A 21,947-nucleotide genomic window follows, 5' to 3' on the forward strand; every position below is an offset into this window, starting at 1 on the left:
TTCAACCAACCAGGATTTTCGAAAAAAGGGCACATAACATTTTATACAAATACGTATATAAATATGTAAAATAGTATATATTTTTCATTTAATACAGCCTATTTATTAGTCAAATAGGTCTTTCTTATTAAAAAACCTGTTATAGGTATTAGCAAGCGTATGTTATTGTTATATACTCTGATAAAAATCTTTAAGGCTCTTTTTCTCCATTCACGGAAACGGTCTATGTGCCCTTCTTCCGGAATAGGCCTCAATTATTGCTACACTTATGGAACTTTAGTTTTATTTCAATTTGTTATTGCTACAGTTATGGACCTTTATATACCTTTTGGTTTACACTTGTTATTGTTAATTTTATATTCTATGTTAGACAGTTTCAGTGTAAAATGGCTGCCTTGCTGTATCTGGAACTTTGGCAAATAAATAAATAAATACATACATAAAATAAGTAGTTAAGAATCAATGCGTATGCTGGCGCTTCTTTACCGATTCACTGAACTACGCACTGTGGCATCATTAGCAACATTCTATAAAACTCTAATACCATTCAAAATCGTATACTGCTCTCCCATATTGGCCATGGCTGCACCTATACATCTCTCTAGACTTGAGTCTGTTCTCAATTTCTTTATTGCAATAGTACGTTTTCGTGTTCCCGCACTTCGAATATTACCTAAGGAGGAAATTTGGATATTTTAATATCCAGCCGCCTGGAGCACGCAGAAATAACTCTGATCTGAAATCTCTTCATAAGATAGTTAATGGAAACCTAAGATCAGAAACCCTAATTGAACATCTATCCTTACATGTCCCTTCCCGCAAAACCCGGAATACCCACCTACTCCATTTTGCACGCCCTAAGTTGAAAATTATACAGAGGTCTCTTTTTCACAGAGTACCCAACCATTATAATAATCTAACTAGCGAGGTGGACATTTTTTCGAGCTACCCGGTGTCTGAAAGAGCCATAAAACGCATGCTGGCCAAATAATATTACTTGTGCACTCTTTGTTGATACTATTGATGTTATTTATTTTTATTGTTTATGTCTTTTTTCTTTTTTTCTTTTCCTGCTTGTTAACATTTCCCTGTGTAAAATGGCAAAATTATGCTGTATCTGGGAGTTTGTTCAATAAATAAATAAATGTACCGGTGAAATATGAAGTTTAAAATCATGCAGTAGTAATTAGTGGACCCACTCCAGGTTCTCATCAGCAAAACTTTCGATGCCAATCTTGATGTAGCTATTGAGGCTGTTGAAGTTAAATAAAAAATTCCCAGTAAAATCAACATGTACCGTGAAACCTGTCTATGTTGGCCACCATCGGTACCTTGAAAACTGGCCAACTTAGACAGGTGGCCAACTTACAGAAAATAAGTGTGGATGGTGTATTTTTAGAATAGGATTTCAAGTATTACTTGATTGTAAAATTTGAATAAGCAATGGCACGACAGCTACTTTTAAATAATCTATATAGAGTAATAATAACAATATACAGTAGTAGAAAAAATTACTACAGTATGTTTAATATATGTACCTTTACCTTCCTAGTCTGGTACACTTAGCTATTCGAATTGAATACACAATATCACAAACAATCATAAAATAGAAACGTATGTAGGCAGTTTATTGAAATTGATATTGTAGCACACTGAGTTATTCAGATTGAAAATAAGAAAAGCAAAATTATAAATTGAACAATTTATGTGTAGTTTATACTTTTTCCAACAGTGACAAATATTTTCTGTAGATACTTCTCGAAAAAATAGAAAATCAGTTATTATACAAATTTATTCATGGTGGTTCATTCTAAACGTACTTCTTTTGTTCTTTTTGGCAGATATGCACATTCTAATATTGTAGTTAACTACCTCTTGTTAATGAGCTAGAAATGTTTCCCTCGGAGCAAAAGATGTTTTGAGAAAATCTTGGGGGAATTCATATCTCAAAAACTCCGCTATCTTTTGACAAGCCGACAGGTGCCAATAGTTGACAATTGAGATGGTTAGTATTTAACCTTGAGAATTTTCCGGAATTACTAAAGCTCCCCACTGATGAGAGGAGCTGATATAGTTAATGGTTTTACCAAAACAGACAGGGTAAACAAATACGTACAACCATTTTCTGACTTTATATACGTGCTTTTTCAGATTCACATTTTCCTTCACCACTTCTTTATGAGGGTAGTGTTCTGATCATTGACCTCCAAGAACAAATCGTGTAAATCTATGCTTCTTTGTCTCCAGTCACCAATACAGAACATGCACATTCTAATATTGTAGTTAACTACCTCTTGTTAATGAGCTAGAAATGTTTCCCTCGGAGCAAAAGATGTTTTGAGAAAATCTTGGGGGAATTCATATCTCAAAAACTCCGCTATCTTTTGACAAGCCGACAGGTGCCAATAGTTGACAATTGAGATGGTTAGTATTTAACCTTGAGAATTTTCCGGAATTACTAAAGCTCCCCACTGATGAGAGGAGCTGATATAGTTAATGGTTTTACCAAAACAGACAGGGTAAATAAATACGTACAACCATTTTCTGACTTCCTATACGTGCTTTTTCAGATTCACATTTTCCTTCACCACTTCTTTATGAGGGTAGTGTTCTGATCATTGACCTCCAAGAACAAATCGTGTAAATCTATGCTTCTTTGTCTGCAGTCACCAATACAGAACATCTGCTTCTCATATGGGATTTCGAAAGAGTTAAGAAAAACAATAAAACGGTGTTTTCCGTGGCCAAGATACGCAAGTAAATTTATCATTATCATCATAGGGTAAACAATGCTTCAATGTGGCCAACTTCCAAGATAGACAGGTGGCCAACTTACAGGGTAATAAGTAACGATGTCTTATGGGAAAATGCAGGTTCAAGACGAACTAGGCGAAGATAAGCAGGTATCCAATGGCTGTTAGGCGTTACTTTCGGAAATATCCGGACTGCTAATGCTTAAGAAGTTTATGGATATTTTATTAGGATAAATGATACTTACATAAATTTACTGGTGATAATGACGTTTCAGATACTGAAACCCATAGAATGTGTTGAATTTATAACGTTGGTTACAATGCAGAACTAGTCGTAACGCAGGATTGTTTTAAATTTAAAGAATAACGGAAACGTCGAGAAAATGAAGAAATAAGAAATTAAATAATAAAAGAAAATGCAAAATAAATCTAACTACATTATTAATTCGAATACTATAAAGTTAAATATGCAATATTTTATTAAAGATAAAGTATGTAAATAAATACAATGGTCTTGGTTTACTTTTAGCACGCCACGTTTTGAAGGATTTACAGGCAGGGGTAAAAGTGAGGGAGAACATAGGGGACGTCATCCCCCCACCTCCAGAAAATATGTATGGCGTCCCCCCAGTTCCTATAAAATTACAATGGTCAAAGATAGGCAGGGGACGGTGTGACGTCATGCCGTTACCTACCGCCCCCCTAGTTTTCAGATCCACTTTTACCCCTATTTACAGGTAAAATTCAATACTTTGCCTGAAAAGACATTTATAAAGAACAAATTTCTGCAGGCAATAGAATTAAATACAAATAATACAGCTGTATTATAAGTGTAGGGTTACTAGTATAAAATCATTATAAGTGCTTTACGATGTATAAAATATGTGAGTTCATGTGGAAGATGATTGTATTAGATGTTATTTTCCACCGGCAATATTTTCCGCACAGTGTACAGGAGCTGTGTTTTATGTTTACAAGCGGAGCGCTACTAATATGGGACCATGGCAAATGCTATTGAAACTCATTATAATTGCCAAAACCTATTCGTTTCCACTACCCTCACTTAAGCGTATACCCACCATCGATGAACCACATGCTCCGTTCGGACGCACCCCGCGCGAATCCATCACCTTTGACCTGTCCTGACTTGGATAGATAGCATTTGTGCTTTCTATGGACCACCTAGCACATGTTGGTTTGTGTTTCTGCACTGTAATTTTTATGCCCTACATTTGAACACCGTATTTATACGGAAATTGTAAAAGAAATGTACGTCTATTTTTTCAGCAATTAGTGCTGATCGTTCCCTTGAATTTCATCTATGCCGAGTGAGATATTTTGAAGTTGCCCAGCTGCTTTAACTATGATTTCTAGGAAATGTTATTCTGGCAACACTGAAAATTCTTCAGCTTCATATTTGCTGTTGTAGAATAACAATATCTATGATTGTGGTAAGTTGCATTTCATGAAAAAGAAGCAAAAGAAAAATGGAAAATGAATTATTTTTAGTATCTAAGATGTAATTGAAACAATCGTATGAACTCAAATTTCAATGCTTTCCCAAGGGGAAACGAACTGGGGACCATGTGCACCAAAGTCACACACGTTAACCACTAAACCATCCGGGAGAGCTAGAAGAAGTTTGGATGAAGAGTTTAGACCGTTTGAGTAAATAGTAGGATTTAGTTAAAGCAAGACGTGCTAACTCTACCCCGAATAACGTTTGGGCGGACTTTTAACCAATTAAAGACATAATGCATTTTGTGTGGTGGACAAACACTGTGCTCGTGGTTTTCTCGGGGTTCTCCCGTTTCCTCCCACTTTCTTCATTCCACCATTTCACTCATCTCTCATCATCACCGTCTCCTTTAACCTAACCGGCATAATCGTGGGACGTAAAACTCAAAGATTTCATTTCACTTCATAATGCACTTTGAACGAAATAAAGTTCTGGTTCTTGGATGTTAAATGGATTTTGTATTCAGAGAATCTTGCTGAAACGAGATTTCAGAAGCAAAGATGACAATTGAAATTTATAGTTTTGGTCCAAAGTTTTGTTTTGATCAATGCAGGATACGTTTTGTTCCCCTATGAATAAATTAAATTAAACTTAATTTTTTAATGTACCGGTATGAATAAATTTAAAAAACAAATTAGTAGTTTTATGTCCTTTAGGCTAAAGGAGAAGCATGATTAAGGTAAGTGAATAATCAGAAATAATTTGAAAATGAAAACGAAGGAGGAAACAGGAAAAGCTAGAGAATATCCACGGATACAATGTTGTCGACCACAAAATAATATGTCTTAGGCACTAACGAGAGATCCCTTGCACCACAAGTATCCGCTCTACCAATGAGCCACTGTTCACCCTACCAATGATGGGACGAATCCCGGGTTACTTGAGTTACTTGGGTCATGACTTTTGTCCGAGTCATCAGAGTCTGGGTCTCGATTCTGTTCAGGTGACCCGGCAGCCCAGACAGACCCAGAGACTTAGACAAGGCTGGTGATCTAGACGGCTGTAGAGCTTACCTTTAATGAGATAGGGCGAAATTCATGACATGTTGTAGTATCCCACATTCACCACGGTGTAGAAGGGTTATTACACTTCGTAGTTTTTTACATTTTAGGTTCTGCGTGTTGATGGAGACTTCCACAGGAAAGAATATTATCATTTCTACTATCCATATCAGATGTACATGCAGAATATGATTCCTTGTACTAGCCCTATTTACTGGATGATATTCAATAAACAACGTGCTAGTGTTCATATATGTAGATATATTTTATTGGAGATTAATTCGGTTACTTTTTATCAGCCTCTTCATCAATTTACATATTATTATTATTATTATTATTATTATTATTATTATTATTATTATTATTATTATTATTATTATTATTATTATTATTATTATTATTATATTCTCAAGGGCTGAATTTAGTCACGGCATGGCGCGTCCTCAGGTTGCGGATCGAGGAGAAGGCCTCTAGATATAGAGGTTAGCTGCGAATATACTGAATAAGCAGTCGCGGACAGACGACTAGGAGTGGTCCTCCAGCTTGGGGGTTTGGGTAAGGCTAACACCCTCATCCTGTGAAAAAAGGTACTTGTTCAGAAACATTCACAAAAGCCTCGGACAAGGACTGATAACTTGGCATGACCTCAGCAAAACAAAATGGACATGAGATTTGGAACATGGAATATTAGAAGTCTTTATAGGGCAGGCGCGTTAAAATCTGTAACGAATGAGTTAGAGAAATACAGGATGGATCTAGTAGGAGTTCAGGAAGTTAGGTGGGAAGGAAATGGATCTGAGAATTCCGGAAATTTTACGTTCTTTTACGGGGAAGGCAATAAAAATCACCAGTTAGGAACAGGGTTTTTCGTTCACAAACGAATATTACCAGCAATTAAACGGGTTGAATTTGTTACTGACAGACTTTCTTTTATTACTCTCAAGGGACGGTGGTGTGATATTATTGTTTTAAATGTACATGCTCCAACTGAAGATAAGGGTGACGATATAAAAGATAGTTTTTACGAAGAAGTGGAACGTATATTTGACCAACTCCCGCGATACCATATGAAGATTCTATTAGGGGATTTCAATGCGAAGGTAGGACGAGAGGATATTTTCAAACCGATTATAGGAAACGAAAGTTTGCATAAGGAAAGTAATGACAACGGTGTTAGACTCGTGAACTTTGCAACATCCAAAAACCTAATCGTGAAGAGTACAAAATTCCCACATCGCGACGTTCATAAATACACTTGGACATCACCAGACGGAAAAACACATAATCAAATTGATCACGTTTTAGTAGATAGAAGAAGGCAATCTAGCATAATTGACGTCCGGTCGTTTAGAGGGGCTGATTGTGACACTGATCACTACCTGGTAGTAGCGATAATACGGGAGAGATTATCGTTCAATAAAGGTAATATTCAATGTCCGAAAACGGAGAGATTTAATTTAAAGAAATTAGAAGAGAGCCAGGTAAGAGAGGAATACCAGATTGAAGTTTCGAATAGATTCTCGGTTTTAGAAGACTCGGAGTGCACTAGTGTTGAGGATACTTGGATTGAAATTAGAGATAGCATTAAAAGTTCAGCAATAGAAAAATTGGGATACGCGGAAATACGTAGGAACAAACCATGGTTCGACCAAGAATGCATTAAACTAGTAGAGAAGAGAAAACAGGCAAAATTACGGTGGCTACAAAATCCGAATGAAATAACTACACAAAATTTCGCAGATATCAGGCGGGAAACTTCCAAAACTTTTAGAACAAAGAAACGCGATTTTTTGAAAGCTAAAATTAAGGAACTTGAAGATAACAGTAAAAATAAAAATATTCGGGACATGTATAAGGGGATCAGCGAATTTAAGAAAGGCTATCAACCTCGTGCTTATATGTTAAAGAAAGCTGACGGAACAGTTCTCACTGATACGGATAGCCTCTTAAATAGATGGAAAGATTTCTTTGACGATTTGCTGAACACGCAGCCAAAAACTAATGTGCGTGGAGAAAAGGAGATACACACCGCAGAACCGTATATTCCAGAACCCAATCGAATAGAAGTAGAAGCCGCTATAAAGAAATTAAAGAAACACAAATCTCCGGGTGTAGATGAAATTCCGGCTGAGTTGATTTTAGCTGGAGGCGAAAAATTGTGGAACAAGATACACAAACTCATTCTCCTTATCTGGAACAAGGAAGAATTGCCACAAGAGTGGAAAGAATCAATCATTGTTCCAATTCACAAGAAAGGCGACAAAACTGACTGTAATAATTATCGAGGCATTTCTCTTCTGTCAACATCCTATAAAATCCTTTCAAATATTCTATTAGCAAGATTGACCCCATACGCAGATGAAATTATTGGAGATTATCAGTGCGGATTTAGACGAAATCGATCAACTATCGACCAAATATTTACCATTCGCCAAATACTCGAAAAGAAGTGGGAATACAATACCCCGGTACATCAACTATTTATTGATTTTAGAAAGGCTTACGACTCGGTTAGGAGAGAAACATTATACAACGTTCTTACAGAACTTGGAATACCGAGAAAGCTAATTAGATTAATTAAGATATGTTTAAGTGAATCCCAAAGTAAAGTCCGGGTAGGAAAATTTTTCTCCACGAGCTTTCACGTCGAAAATGGCCTGAAACAAGGAGATGCGTTGTCACCATTATTATTTAACTTTGTGCTGGAATACGCCATAAGGAAAATCAAAGATAGCAACCAGGGCCTACAGTTGAACGGTATTCACCAGGTTATGGCATATGCTGATGATGTAAATTTAATAGGGGATGATAGGAGAAAAGTAGAAATAAATGCAGAGATCTTATTAAACGCTTGCAGGGACATGGGTTTAGAAGTAAATGCAGAGAAAACTAAATACATGGAAGTGCGTCGGGACCGTAATACGGCAAATTGTGGAGGCGTTAAAATATTAAATAATACTTTTGATAAAGTGGATACTTTCAAATATTTAGGATCAATATTAACAGACGAAAATCGTATCCACGAAGAAATTAAATGTCGACTAAAAGCAGGGAATTCGTGTTACTATTCGGTTCAAAATCTCTTGTCGTCGCGAATTCTGTCGAAGAATTTGAAGCTTAGAATATATAAAACGATAATCATGCCTGTTGTTCTGTATGGTTGCGAAACATGGTCGCTTACTCTGAGGGAAGAACATAGACTGAAAGTATTTGAGAACAGGATCCTGAGAAGAATATTCGGACCCAAGAGGAACGAGAATGGGGAATGGCGGAAACTTCATAACGAGGAACTACATAGTTTATACGGTTTACCCAACATTGTTAGGGTCGTCAAGTCTAGGAGGCTTAGGTGGGCAGGTCATGTAGCCAGAATGGAAGAAAGTAGAAACGCTTTCAAAGTCTTAACTGCAAGACCCATAGGAAAACGACCATTAGGAAGACCTAGGCGCAGATGGGAGGATAATATTAAGATGGATCTCGAAGAGATAGGAATACAAAGTAGAAACTGGATCCAATTAGCTAAGGATAGAAGTCAGTGGAGAGCTTTTGTGAACGCGGCACTGAACCTCCGGGTTCCATAGGCCATAGAGTTAGTTAGTTAGTTAGTTAGATACTAGGATCACATATCAATATATACATGTAGGCATCATCATCCAGCTAATTATCTATTACCCTGCGTTATGAAAATTATTCATTGTACTATGTGATGCGTTTTCATTTTAATCACAATATTATATACGAACTATAGTTGGGATAGCGTCAATGTTCGATCCGAGGCTCACAAATTTTAAAGACACATATTTTCACAATGTATATTACCTAACTCACAAAATGTCTTCTTTACTATATAATTTGTATAAATTTGTTTATCCAAAAACGATTGGAAAAAATTTAATTTCTTTTAGATTTGGAATGTTTTAAATCATCTGGTACGGACCAGTATCCCTTAAACATTCTCAGGAACAGTTTGTAATGCGTCGCTCAGTTAGACAATAGCGGTGCATTACAATGTTTAATCATTGACATCGATATTATTCATAAGCATACTCACTACAGCTACCCTGAAAGTGGAAGTTTTGTGCACTTCACTTGCGGTATGCAAACGAGTAAAAATAAATAAATTAATTAATTAATAATTTAAACGTAAACTGAAAAGTAAACAAGAATTGATACCAACAATAGAGGAAGAAGTTGTAAACATAAAAAGAACAAGTTATAGCTATATCTTCCCTCCCGCCTACTTACTTCGATGATTTACGCATGCAGTCACCGCAATGCATTCAAAGACATAACTTTTCTTTCAGATTCCCCGGGGTTACACATCAGAAAAAATGCATATAATCACTTGTAATATATACCAATGACAATGGTCATAAATTTATAAAAACATTTCTTGGTTCCTCTTGTCTTTCGGAACAGCGCCTCTGAAAACTCTTAATTAAAAAAAAAAAAAGTCTACTGACGAATACAGTCCTATGTACGAAGAACTGCAGGGGATGGCGCGAAAGAAATGCCATAAAGCAAAGCTTTAGGAATATATTCCAAACTAGCAACGGGAAGCTACGTTTATGACAGAATCTTATGGTATAACTCTATCATATATATATATATATATATATATATATATATATATATATATATATATATATATATATGTATATATATATATATATATAGTTAATATTTGCAGTGTAGCCAATTTTCATCCAAATACTTTTTATATTGGTTCTACTCGGAGATTACAAAGTGTAAATAAAGTCTTATTTGCGGGCGCTTAAGTACTTTCTTCAGAATACATTAAATACGTACACTACAGCGTAATTGTAAAAACTCATACGCAACTGTAATTTGAAATGTGTCTTCTACGAAATATATATATATGCAAATACAGTAGAATCCCGAAAACTCGGCCTAATATGGACTGATGGGTAGCCGAGTTTGTGAAAATGCCGGGTTATCGGGAAAGCGGTTAAGAAAGAGTAAATACGAGTGTTTCCTCAGAAAATACAGTGCTGTACTTGTATGTATTTATTGCTTGAGAATACAACAGAGAATAACCTGACCAAATACCCTTAAATAAAGGAAAAGTGCGTACTTTATGAAGGTATAGAGTCTTTACTACATATGAAAATGATAATTAATGAATACACACTGTACAATAATTTACCTGATAAGACAGACCTCAGAAAAATACTTTTACGACTTTACATAAACTATAGTGACCGCGACGACTCGTGAAGTCTGGGCTTTACACGAATCACAGAACTTTCTCTCACGTGTCATGAATCGGAAGAATTCGATACGATTCGTGCAGATGCCTTCCGAACGCACGCTGAAAAAAAGTGAAACAATAGGAGTGGACCAACAACATTGCCAAACTTAGAAGACATGGCAAACAAGCGAAAGAAACAGCACTTTAAAAACTATAAAACGAACACGAATAAATATTCGAATTAAACGATAACAATGATAATAGCAAAAATGTAAAATAATAGCAAAAATAACAACAACAAGAATAACAACAAAACGAAACTTAGTGGCAGTTCGACAACACTACACCCTTAGGAGATGCTCTCCGTACAGCACATGAGACGACAATGACAACATTTCAGAGGTGGGGTTGATGACCGGGACACGCATTCGCGTTCTAGGTCAAGCTTCATGAGTCCTCGCGACTGCTATAGCTTTTCGGACACATGCACGCGGGCAATGACCTTGAACGGGTCTAAGCGCGTTTTTTTTTTCGCCCTGCTAGACTGTCTCTGTGTTATCTGGGTTGCCGGGTTATCGAGTGATGAAATGAAATGAAATCTTTAAGTTTAACGTCCCACGGTTATGCCAGTTAGGCTAAAGGAGACGGTGATGATGAGAGATGAGTGAAATGGTGGAATGAATAAAGTGGGAGGAAACGGGAGAACCCCGAGAAAACCCACGAGCACGGTGTTTGTCCACCACAAAGTCCACACGGCGCGAGCTGGAATCGAACCAGAGACCCCAAGCACTGGAGATGAAGGCTCTACCACTGAGCCGCTGCGCCCCTATTGTCGAGTGACGAATTTTAGGGACTTTACTGTATTGTGATTTTACGTTCCATTACCAAGTACTCGGTTAATAATTCCTTATTATATTATTGCGTTATCGAAGGATCCCATAATAATAATTAAAGGAGAAAAAGGGAATATAAAGAACAGCGTAGTGTTTACCGAAAAGAAAATGTCTATACATAACAGTATCCCAATGGATATATCCTATTAAGCTGAACATGATACGGGAGAGTATAAAAGATCATGCATAATCGTTTAGAAAATTCAGAAAAACTAGTTGGTTTCTAAATCTAAAAATTGACATATAGAGGAGCCATGCCACTTATTAAAGTAAAACTTATACTAAAGTATAAGCTCATCAACCTTCTAGAATAGGAAGACGATAGCACACAATGTGGTTAATAACTTAAGCCTAACGCTATCATTAACACTTAAATTTTATTTCTGCTTATCTAAGATATTCTTCAAAAATAAACAGTAGACAAAACATATCGAGGAGATCAAAACAACATGCTTGAAGATAGTGGCGCATTTACGATTTTGGTTCGGAGGGGGGGGGGCTTTGCAAATTTATTCCTGGAAATGTCAAAATTCTGCAAGATATTTCATGTCCTTTAATATAGTAAATAAAGTTTCGGGGGGGTGTGGCTTGAGCGCGGAAGCCCCCCTTAAATACGCCGCTGCTTGAAGATTAATTGTCATGCGTAAATTTCGAGAAATCTAATTTTCTCGCGTTCATGTTTTTTTTTTTTAATTTACGAGGGAGGATCAGAAACCAAAGTTATAAGGACGATATTTCTGGAGTTTCATCTGTTATAGAGAAGTGAGAAGTGTGTGGTAATTTTAATAGATGGTATTGGCAACTGTGCAGAGTTTCAGTCACCCGCCACCTACGGTGCTAGTTGTGGGTAAACACAGATGGCGACTAGTTTGGAAAACTGGCCTGGCGAAAAAGTCCGCTGAGTTATTCGATTTCTGTGGGCAAAACATGTAAGCGTGTCTGAAATTTACCGGCAGCTGGTAGAGGTTTACGCGAGGACTTTTCACCGAGAGCGTCATCTTTTTTTCAGGATAGCGAGCGCCAGGATACAGTTCAGAAGACCACTACATAGTTGAAGCAGTTTCGCTGGGACATCATCGACCACCCTTCCTACAGCTCGGACCTCGCTCCAAACAACTTTCACCTGTTCCCGCACTTAAAGGAACACCTTCAGAGGAGGAGATGAAACATTTCGTGACGACGTGACTGAACACGCAAGGATAGGATTTTAATCAGGAAGGAATCTTTAAACTCATCCCACGATGTGACAAGTCCTTCAACCAATATGGAGACTATGTCGAAAAATAACCTAATGCATGTATTATGTGTTGGCTGTATTACTTGTATGAAATAATATACACACGTTTCACTGCAGGCTTGGTAACCTTACTTTCTGATCTCCCCTCGTATTTACTTATGATATATCCACTGTTAAGCAGTGGTGCTATTCAGCCGGTTCGCACCGGTTCACTAGAACCGGTTGTTAAAATATTTCGAGTTCGCAGAACCGTTTGTTACAAGCAGACGTAAACACACACACACACACACACACACACACACATAGATATGTCTTTTTTAATCTTTTTTTAATTTTTACGTCCCACGATTATGCCGGTTAGGCTAAAGGAGACGGTGATTATGAGAAATGAGTGAAATGGTGGAATGAAGAAAGTGGGAGGAAACGGGAGAACCCCGAGAAAACCCACGAGCACGGTGTTTGTCCACCACAAAGTCCACACGGCACGAGCTGGAATCGAACCAGGAACCCCAAGCACCAGAGGTGAACGCTCTACCACTGAGCCACCACGTCCCCCAAACATAGATATGATCTAACCAAGAGCAAAAGAAGGAAGCCAAACAAATTATGTGGCTGAACCTGGCAGAACCCATTTTTGGAAATCGAAAATAAACCATTGAGAATCGTTTGTTCACGAATGTTCTCATAAAATTTTCGTTTGTTTCTGATTTATAAACAATTTATACCAAAAGCAAAATGCCCGGTGCCAACCAAGGGCGCCGATTTCTCTGTAAATTTGGGGGGTCTGTGGCTGTGTAATGGTACCAACAGCTCAGTGGTTAGGTTTAATGTGCCTAGCTGTAATATAGTTGCAGGAACCGGCTTATAAAGATAAATTCTCCTTTCGATAATTAACAATTTATTATAACAAACAAAAACTGAATTCTGCAAGAGTTAAATATGAAACAATTAACATTAAATACAAATATATCGAAAGGGATTAGCGAAATCTTTGCTGGATCAATTTTACCGTGTATACGTTGCACGTGGTGAATTTATTACGATCTAATTTCCAATAGTAAATTTTGAGGAGGTTATTCCGAAAATACAATTTAACATTACAAACTAATCTCACTACTATGATTGATAGGCAATCAGTAATTAACCTTATGTTGAAACAATAAGAAATATAAAGTAACAAATTACTACAAAAAAAGGTTAAAATAAAAACTACAATAGAAATAAATTTCTACATACGGTAAACTCCTGATTCTCTATCTATCATTTACAAACCAAAACGTTATATTTTTTCCTCCATTATACGTAAATCACCGCAACTGATTTCCAACAAAAATTTGACTTCCTTTCACTATGATATTACCTTCCATACTGTAAGGAGTTCTATGCTGCAATATTTTACGTAACTGTCCATAGATGGCAGCACAAAATAGAGCATTAATTACAAATACAAGGAAACCTGACATCTATCATGAGTTTTTGAACTTCAAAGATAATGTTCATTTCTCTATATCGAGATGAAAACCTTTTTTTTTTTGAACATCACTGTTACATATATCGCCCTGCTCGGGTCAAAAAATTTCTAAACAGGATATTAAATGTTCAAAAAAAATAAACTATTATACTTGATTGAGTTTCGGAAGAATCACACATGCACAATAAATTGTTTCGAACTCACCACCATGTAGTTCCAACTATCTTACTTGATCGTGACAAAGTTCGGGCCCACCAGATTCAGAACACACCATTGGCTGGAGCTTCGATTCACAACCTTAAATGCTGTAGCATAGAAGTTGTTGATTGGTAGCATGGATGATTTCCTGGCTCAACTCGCTTATAAGTCATAGATTTCCCATACAAATGACAGGTACCATTTCCAAATCCCTTTTCAGACGTTGTGACAAACGACGACAGAAACAGATACTCCGGACATCTCGGACATTTTGGACATTTGGCACATCCTGCAGGAATACAAATACAAACACACAGTATACAAATATAACAAATATGAGTCATACACTAACTACGTATTTTACCTTTAAATACTTCTGTACAATATCTTAATGAAATGAACGTCAATACTAATTCATACTACATTTCTTCATGAAGTTATCGTTTACAAGCAATGAAAGTAAGTTATGACACAGTTCTTCGAGGATAATATTTCTTAACAAATGAAACATGCCGTTTAATCTTTACATTATTATCCTTCATTGACATTAACCATACAGTATTTGGTGTCGGATAAGAAAGGATCTGGTAAGGACCATCATATATCTCTGACATACGAGGCATAACCTTTTTTTCAATAGATGCCTTCAAGACCTTCTTAACTAATACCTGTTCACCTACAGGTAAAGTAATAGGAACATGTTTCTTATTGTAAATCACTTCCTTTCTCTTCCACGCCTTTTCTATATTATTTACTATCGTGGAAGTTACTTGTTCCTTATTTTGAGAACTGTCTAATATACCTAGGTCTACAATCCAACGGATATCTAATGGATTTAATAAATGACGACCAAGGAAAATCTCTGCTGGCGTTTTCCTAGTCTCAGCATTCTCGCTGGCATTTAAGGTATATTGGACCTTGTAAATATGATCGGCCCACTTCGTCTGACTTTTGCTAATATATGCTTTCAAAACCAGCTTTATATTACGATTTTGACGTTCCGTACGGTTGCTAGACGGTGAGTAAGGTGCCGTACAAATGTTCTGAATACCGAGACTGAATAAATAATGCTTAAAGTAATCTGAAGCGAAATAAGACGCATAGTCATGCAAAAGCTTATGACAATAGCCGTACATATAAAAGATCTTATCAAGCTTCTTACATATTATTTTAGAAGTCACAGTTCTCAACGGTTCAATAATTACGAACCGACTATAGGCATCTGTTACTACAAGTATGTATTTGAATCCATTACTAGGTAACCATGGACCAGCTATGTCTACGTGATAGCAGCTATTCGCGAAAGAATCCTTCTCAGAATAATATTTACCGTATAAAGGGCGATTTCTGTCCTTTATACGTTGACAGGTCTCACAACTGCGAATATATTCGGACACCTGGCGGTACATATCGTTCCACGTAAATCGGGAAGCTAGCTTACTATAAGTGCGGGCTCGCCCAGCGTGTCCCCCTCCCACTATCTCATCGTGGAAGAATTTAATCACGGAATATTGTAAGGATTCTGGTATTACAGCTCTCAGTCCACCATATACTTTCCCATACGTACGTTTTAACAATACATTATCTTTCAATAAATATGGTTCAACTTTCTTATTTTGTTCTAACTCGGCAATAATTTGTCTTAATTTAGGATCTTGCCTCTGCAAATCACCTAAAGGAGAATTAAACAAAGGTAATTTCCAAAAATTAACAAATGACAAATGAACTCTTTGCTTATTCACCTTATCAATTTCCTTAATCTCACTATCTGGTGGTTCAAAATCAACATAACTATACATTCGGCTGACAAAGTCTGCTAAAAAATTACTCCTAGACCGTACAAAAATTATATTAAAGTTATATTTACTTATTTTCTCTATTAAAGTTCCATATTTTTTCTGTCTCTTGTGATTCTTCAATATCCAGATTAAACTAGAGTTATCACAATAAACCGTGAACTTATTGTGTAAATACATATCAAATTTCTCTAACGCTAAGACTAAGCTTGTCATTTCCAAGGCGAAGATATTCTTGGACCAGTCAGATTCAGGAATAACTTTACTGAAGAAATATACTGGTCTCAAAAACCCAGAAGCATCATATTGTGATAAGATAGCGCTATAGCATCTTGAACTGGAATCAACGTGAATCACAAAGGGACTAGAAAAATCCGGAACTTTCAAAACAATATGGTTTACAATGGCTTCTTTGATCCTTTCCAATAATTGATCTTCTTCTTTACCCCACACAAAGGGAGTTTTATCACTCTTTAATTTATACAATGGACCAAGTAATTCAGCATAATCTTTTACAAATCGAAGATAATATCCTAGAAATCCCAATAATTTATTCAACGCTCTTCTATTCTTTGGGCGTGGTAAATTTCGAATTACCTTTACTCTATCCTCATCTATACTCATATTTCCGTCTGAAAATTCGTACCCCAAGATTTTAATTTTCCTTTTACATAATTTAATCTTATGTTTCGAGACAGTAACTCCATATTCTCGCAAACGTTGTAATACCTTCTGTAAAATTTCATTATGTTTCTCTATAGTGTCAGCATGAATTATTATATCGTCTGCAAAAATGTCTAAATATTCTCCCACTAAATCTCTTAACATTTTATGCATCAGACTCGCTAACACAAACCCGGAATTTACAAAACCCATCGGGATCCTTTTAAACATTAATAGACGAGTAGGAGTAGCAAAGGTAGTATAAATTCTAGAGTCTGGATGAAGGGATATTTGATAGAAGGCATTTTTTGCATCTAAACAACTAAAGATACGATGTTTCCCTATGTTTGCAATAGTCGAATCTATATGTGGAGCTGGAAACCCTGTTATAATCACGCGTTTATTGATTTGACCGTAATTTATCACTAATCTCCTAGAACCGTCGTTATTTGTAACCAAAAAGCAAGGGGAAATAAAGGGAGAACTCTCAACTTCAGTAACAATATCACGTTCTATCAAAGAATCTATAAATGAGTCTAATTCTCTAAGCTTATGCTTTGGAATTTGATACGGTTGTGTTATACAAGGACTATTATCAATAAGCTGTATTTTATGTTGATAACCACGTATCTCACCAAGTTCTTCATTGATTACATCATTATATTGCTGTAAGAGATTATTTACATAAGATATTAAGGAAGGAGAAAAAATATCATTAGTATTATGCACCGTACCTTGATCCATATTTGGTCCATCCTGATTTCTCTGGTCAAACTCATGTCGAACAGGATTTTCTACTGGAACACCGGCTGGACTCGTTTCATAAACCTCTGCTGGACGTTGAACTGCGTTATGACGGCTGGTATGATACGCCCCTAAAGATGTACTGGAACACGCAGTAGACTTGTGGCCAACTTCTTGTGACACCCTCGGAATGGCTTGTCTTGACCGTGAAGTGCCTCCACAATCACATTCACCATGGAAGGTAGATGGTCGGGATGCAGAAGGTTGAAGCCTCACGTCTCCCTCTCTTTGGACCTCCAGACGACTATTAATAGGTGGGTTGGTATAACTCGCCCCTAAGGAATGGTTAGAATCATCTGCACAAACCTCATCTCGATCTTCCGACGTTGATGGTTGTACCAAACTGGCCGCCGAAATCCGCCTCATGTGGTTGGTCCCTAAGAATTTTCCTCTGGATCGGTTCTTCTGCCGAGATGTAGTACTCATCGTAGTTCGTGGTACATTATGAATGCTGTTTTGGACACCCCTAACTTCATTAGGTTGCTTTGAGGTAGACTGGACGACTTCCCTCTGGAACCGCCACTGACAAGACCGCCCCCGCGGTGGTCTTCTCGCTCCATTACTTCTCCTCACAGTGTCTTCGCCATAGTCAGGTTGATTCTCAAAATAATTACGCTGTCCACCATCCTCAAATTTCGATCCATATACAGGCCTAGGCCCCTGCACTTCCCCCACACCACTGGCGCCTAACGGTGCGGAGTCCACACAAGGAGACCTGCAATGAGAGTTCAAAGGCGACAGATCACTGGGAACAGGTGAACTACTGTTCCAATCACTTAAATTAACCAGTTGTTTTAGTTTTTGGAAAAATAAGGTTTTATTGGGAATGTCCAAATGCGCATGATTTTCACGCAGAAAATTTAAGCCTAATAATATTTTAAGCACGGGATGCTCAATCACACCAAACCAAGTCACGAACCGGGTCCCATGAACAAAAAACATTAACTGAACCATTTCACCAATGTGAACCGATTCATTGTTCATGACCACTACTCTGTGATTCACAGTTTTAGACGATGGCTTACACTTAGTACGTATTTTATCTAAAACCTTTCTCTCAACGAGATTCAAACTCGATCCAGTATCAATAATAGCGGGAAACATATCGTGACAAATAGATATCGGCATCTGGAGCAAACACGTACTCTCCTCATCACGTGATCCACAGTACATATTATCAGATTCTCTCTTGTTTTTATTTTTATGAGGACAAAAACGCCATATATGTGATGACAATCCACAAGACGTACAAGCGCGCTGAATATTCTGATACTTATTTCTCCCCATTAATATCTTATTACACAAGTTTTGTTTACCTAGGATCTGGTAATATTCACTATCATATTGATAATTAAGCTCGTAACATTCCGCAAATTCCATGAGCTCCGCCCATGTCACCGGTAACTTAGTTAACAACATGGTATTTCTAATATCAGGTCTAACCAAATTCATTACTAATCGACAAAACTCGAGATCTTCCATTTCTTTACCTAAGATACGCAATACAGCATTCTTTTCAATAACGAAATCCACTAATGATTCATTCTCTGTCATTAAACGAAAAAATTTACTCTTATAAAATTCCAGACTAACAAGACGTGTTACAAATTTCTCAAAAATCCTTTCTACGATATAATCCCAATCTGTAGTGGTTGAAAGTAGCCGTTGCATTTCTTCATATACTCTACCATTACACCTTTCTAATGAAGCTACCAAAATTACATCAATGGGCGCTATCTTTCTATTTATCATAATATCTAAACGAAGAAGAAATTCACATAATAGAAAACCATTATTTCCATTTACAACAGGTAATTCTTTAACTTGTAATCTCAAAGAGTTAAATATGTTTTCTGAAAAGAGCCGAGTGAAATTACATTTTATCGGTGGTCGTAACACACCAGCTGACGGATGACCTTGCGCCAGGTGCTGGGTAGTGGATTCAATCGAGCGTGATTTATCAAGTTCTCGAATGACACCACCATCCAACTCACGTGACACGTCATCATGACGAACCTCCCGGGAGCCCGAGCCGGTGGCCCCCGGTGGGCCGTTACTTAAGCGTGACCAAAACTCGTCTACCTCGGAAAAATCAACCAAATCATTATTCTCCATTTTTGATGAGGTAGATAATTTCTAATTAAATAACCAAATAAATATAGGTCACGTTCACGCCTTGGCATCTACGTCTTAACTACGTAGTTGAACCTTACAAACTTTAACTTTATTACAGACTTCCCATTAGATTCTGCGTAATACTTAACTTTCATTTTTCATAAATTCCCTTTTAATACAGACGTTCATTATCTTTACAGTTCCTTTTATCCTTATTTGCAACTATATTATTACCAGCCTTTAAGTAATGACATAGCACGCAGTGCATGACAGCCAATGCACGGCAGTCAATGCTGACAGTATGGAAGGTAACTTAAATATGTGGCTGTGTAATGGTACCAACAGCTCAGTGGTTAGGTTTAATGTGCCTAGCTGTAATATAGTTGCAGGAACCGGCTTATAAAGATAAATTCTCCTTTCGATAATTAACAATTTATTATAACAAACAAAAACTGAATTCTACAAGAGTTAAATATGAAACAATTAACATTAAATACAAATATATCGAAAGGGATTAGCGAAATCTTTGCTGGATCAATTTTACCGTGTATACGTTGCACGTGGTGAATTTATTACGATCTAATTTCCAATAGTAAATTTTGAGGAGGTTATTCCGAAAATACAATTTAACATTACAAACTAATCTCACTACTATGATTGATAGGCAATCAGTAATTAACCTTATGTTGAAACAATAAGAAATATAAAGTAACAAATTACTACAAAAAAAGGTTAAAATAAAAACTACAATAGAAATAAATTTCTACATACGGTAAACTCCTGATTCTCTATCTATCATTTACAAACCAAAACGTTATATTTTTTCCTCCATTATACGTAAATCACCGCAACTGATTTCCAACAAAAATTTGACTTCCTTTCACTATGATATTACCTTCCATACTGTAAGGAGTTCTATGCTGCAATATTTTACGTAACTGTCCATAGATGGCAGCACAAAATAGAGCATTAATTACAAATACAAGGAAACCTGACATCTATCATGAGTTTTTGAACTTCAAAGATAATGTTCATTTCTCTATATCGAGATGAAAACCTTTTTTTTTTGAACATCACTGTTACAGGTCCCATTCAGATCCAGAATGTATATATATGAGGATTTTAAGACAAATTGCATTCAAATTATGCCAAATAATGTATATTCATAAATACAATAGGGGGCCCACATGAGGTTTGGGGGAGGGGCTGGCCCCCCAGGATCGGCGCCCTTGGTGCCAACTTCATTTAGCACAACCCTTTTCGGAAATCGATAATAAACCATGCAGATAAGATTTCTATATACAGGGTTATTCAAAAAGAAAGAACAGATTTTAAACATTTATTTGTTCCAAACTACAAAAGATAGAAACATGATTCGAACTTTACTTGATTAAGAAAAGTTTACAATTTATTGTTAGTAGTTATGGTGTGCATTCAATATGACCACCATGTGTTACACGAAAATGTCAAAACGGTGGCTCGTTTCTTGCCAAACATGAATCAGCTGGTCTCTAGTTATCGAATTCACAGCTTCAACAATTCGATGCCGTAGATCTCCAAGAGTCTCAGGCATAGGAGGGATAAAAACACGGTCTTTTACGTAACCCCATAGATAAAAATCACACTGAGTGAGATCTGGAGACCTGGGAGGCCACCGGCAATAAAGTTGATCTTCTGCTCCTTCTCTTCCAATCCAACGTCCTGGAATGGTGTCATTCAAGTAACGTCGAACACGGTTAGAGAAATGAGGTGGGGCACCATCTTGCATGAAGATGAAGTCATCTGAATCATCTTCAAGTTGGGGAAATAACCAGTTTTGAAGCATGTCTAGATAGGTTAATCCTGTCAGAGTTTTCTCCATGAAGAAGAAAGCCCCATAAACTTTGGATACAGATATCGCACAGAAGACTTTCATCTTTGGTGGATCTCTTTCATGTTGAATACCTGCCGCAGGGTTTTCAGTTGCCCAAATACTAACGTTATGGCGATTAACTTTACCAGAAAGATGAAAAGTGGATTCATTGGAAAAAAAAATTAATCGTTGAGCAAAATTGTCTTCTTCCATATCATCTACATTCTAATGCAAAATTCGTACCTTTTGTTGCGGTCGTCAGGATGATGTGCGTTGACGTCCTGTGCTTTTCTCTTTGCAGATGCAACCATCTTCTACGAATTTTCGATGCCACTCGAAAATTTGCTTATGATGGAGTGGTTGTTTATTAAATTGGCGGCGAAATGCTCGCTGAACCAACAATGGACTCAAGTTTTGCCAATTGTAGCACACA

General features: G+C 36.9%; 1 protein-coding gene across 1 annotated transcript; it reads right to left on the reverse strand.

Annotated features, from left to right (window-relative positions):
* Positions 1-13,526: 13,526 nt before the first annotated feature.
* Positions 13,527-20,720, reverse strand: LOC145671799 (uncharacterized). Its single transcript, XM_081741030.1, has 2 exons — positions 17,478-20,720; positions 13,527-14,573 (listed from the first exon to the last, which is right to left on the reverse strand). Exons 1-2 carry the CDS (start codon positions 19,660-19,662, stop codon positions 14,377-14,379), a joined length of 2,382 nt encoding a protein of 793 aa, XP_081597156.1. The 5' UTR covers positions 19,663-20,720; the 3' UTR covers positions 13,527-14,376.
* Between the last annotated feature and the right edge of the window lie 1,227 nt (positions 20,721-21,947).

Source organism: Thermobia domestica, chromosome 15, assembly GCF_964235325.1.
Source record: "Thermobia domestica chromosome 15, izTheDome1.hap1.1, whole genome shotgun sequence".
Lineage (NCBI taxonomy): Eukaryota > Metazoa > Arthropoda > Insecta > Zygentoma > Lepismatidae > Thermobia > Thermobia domestica.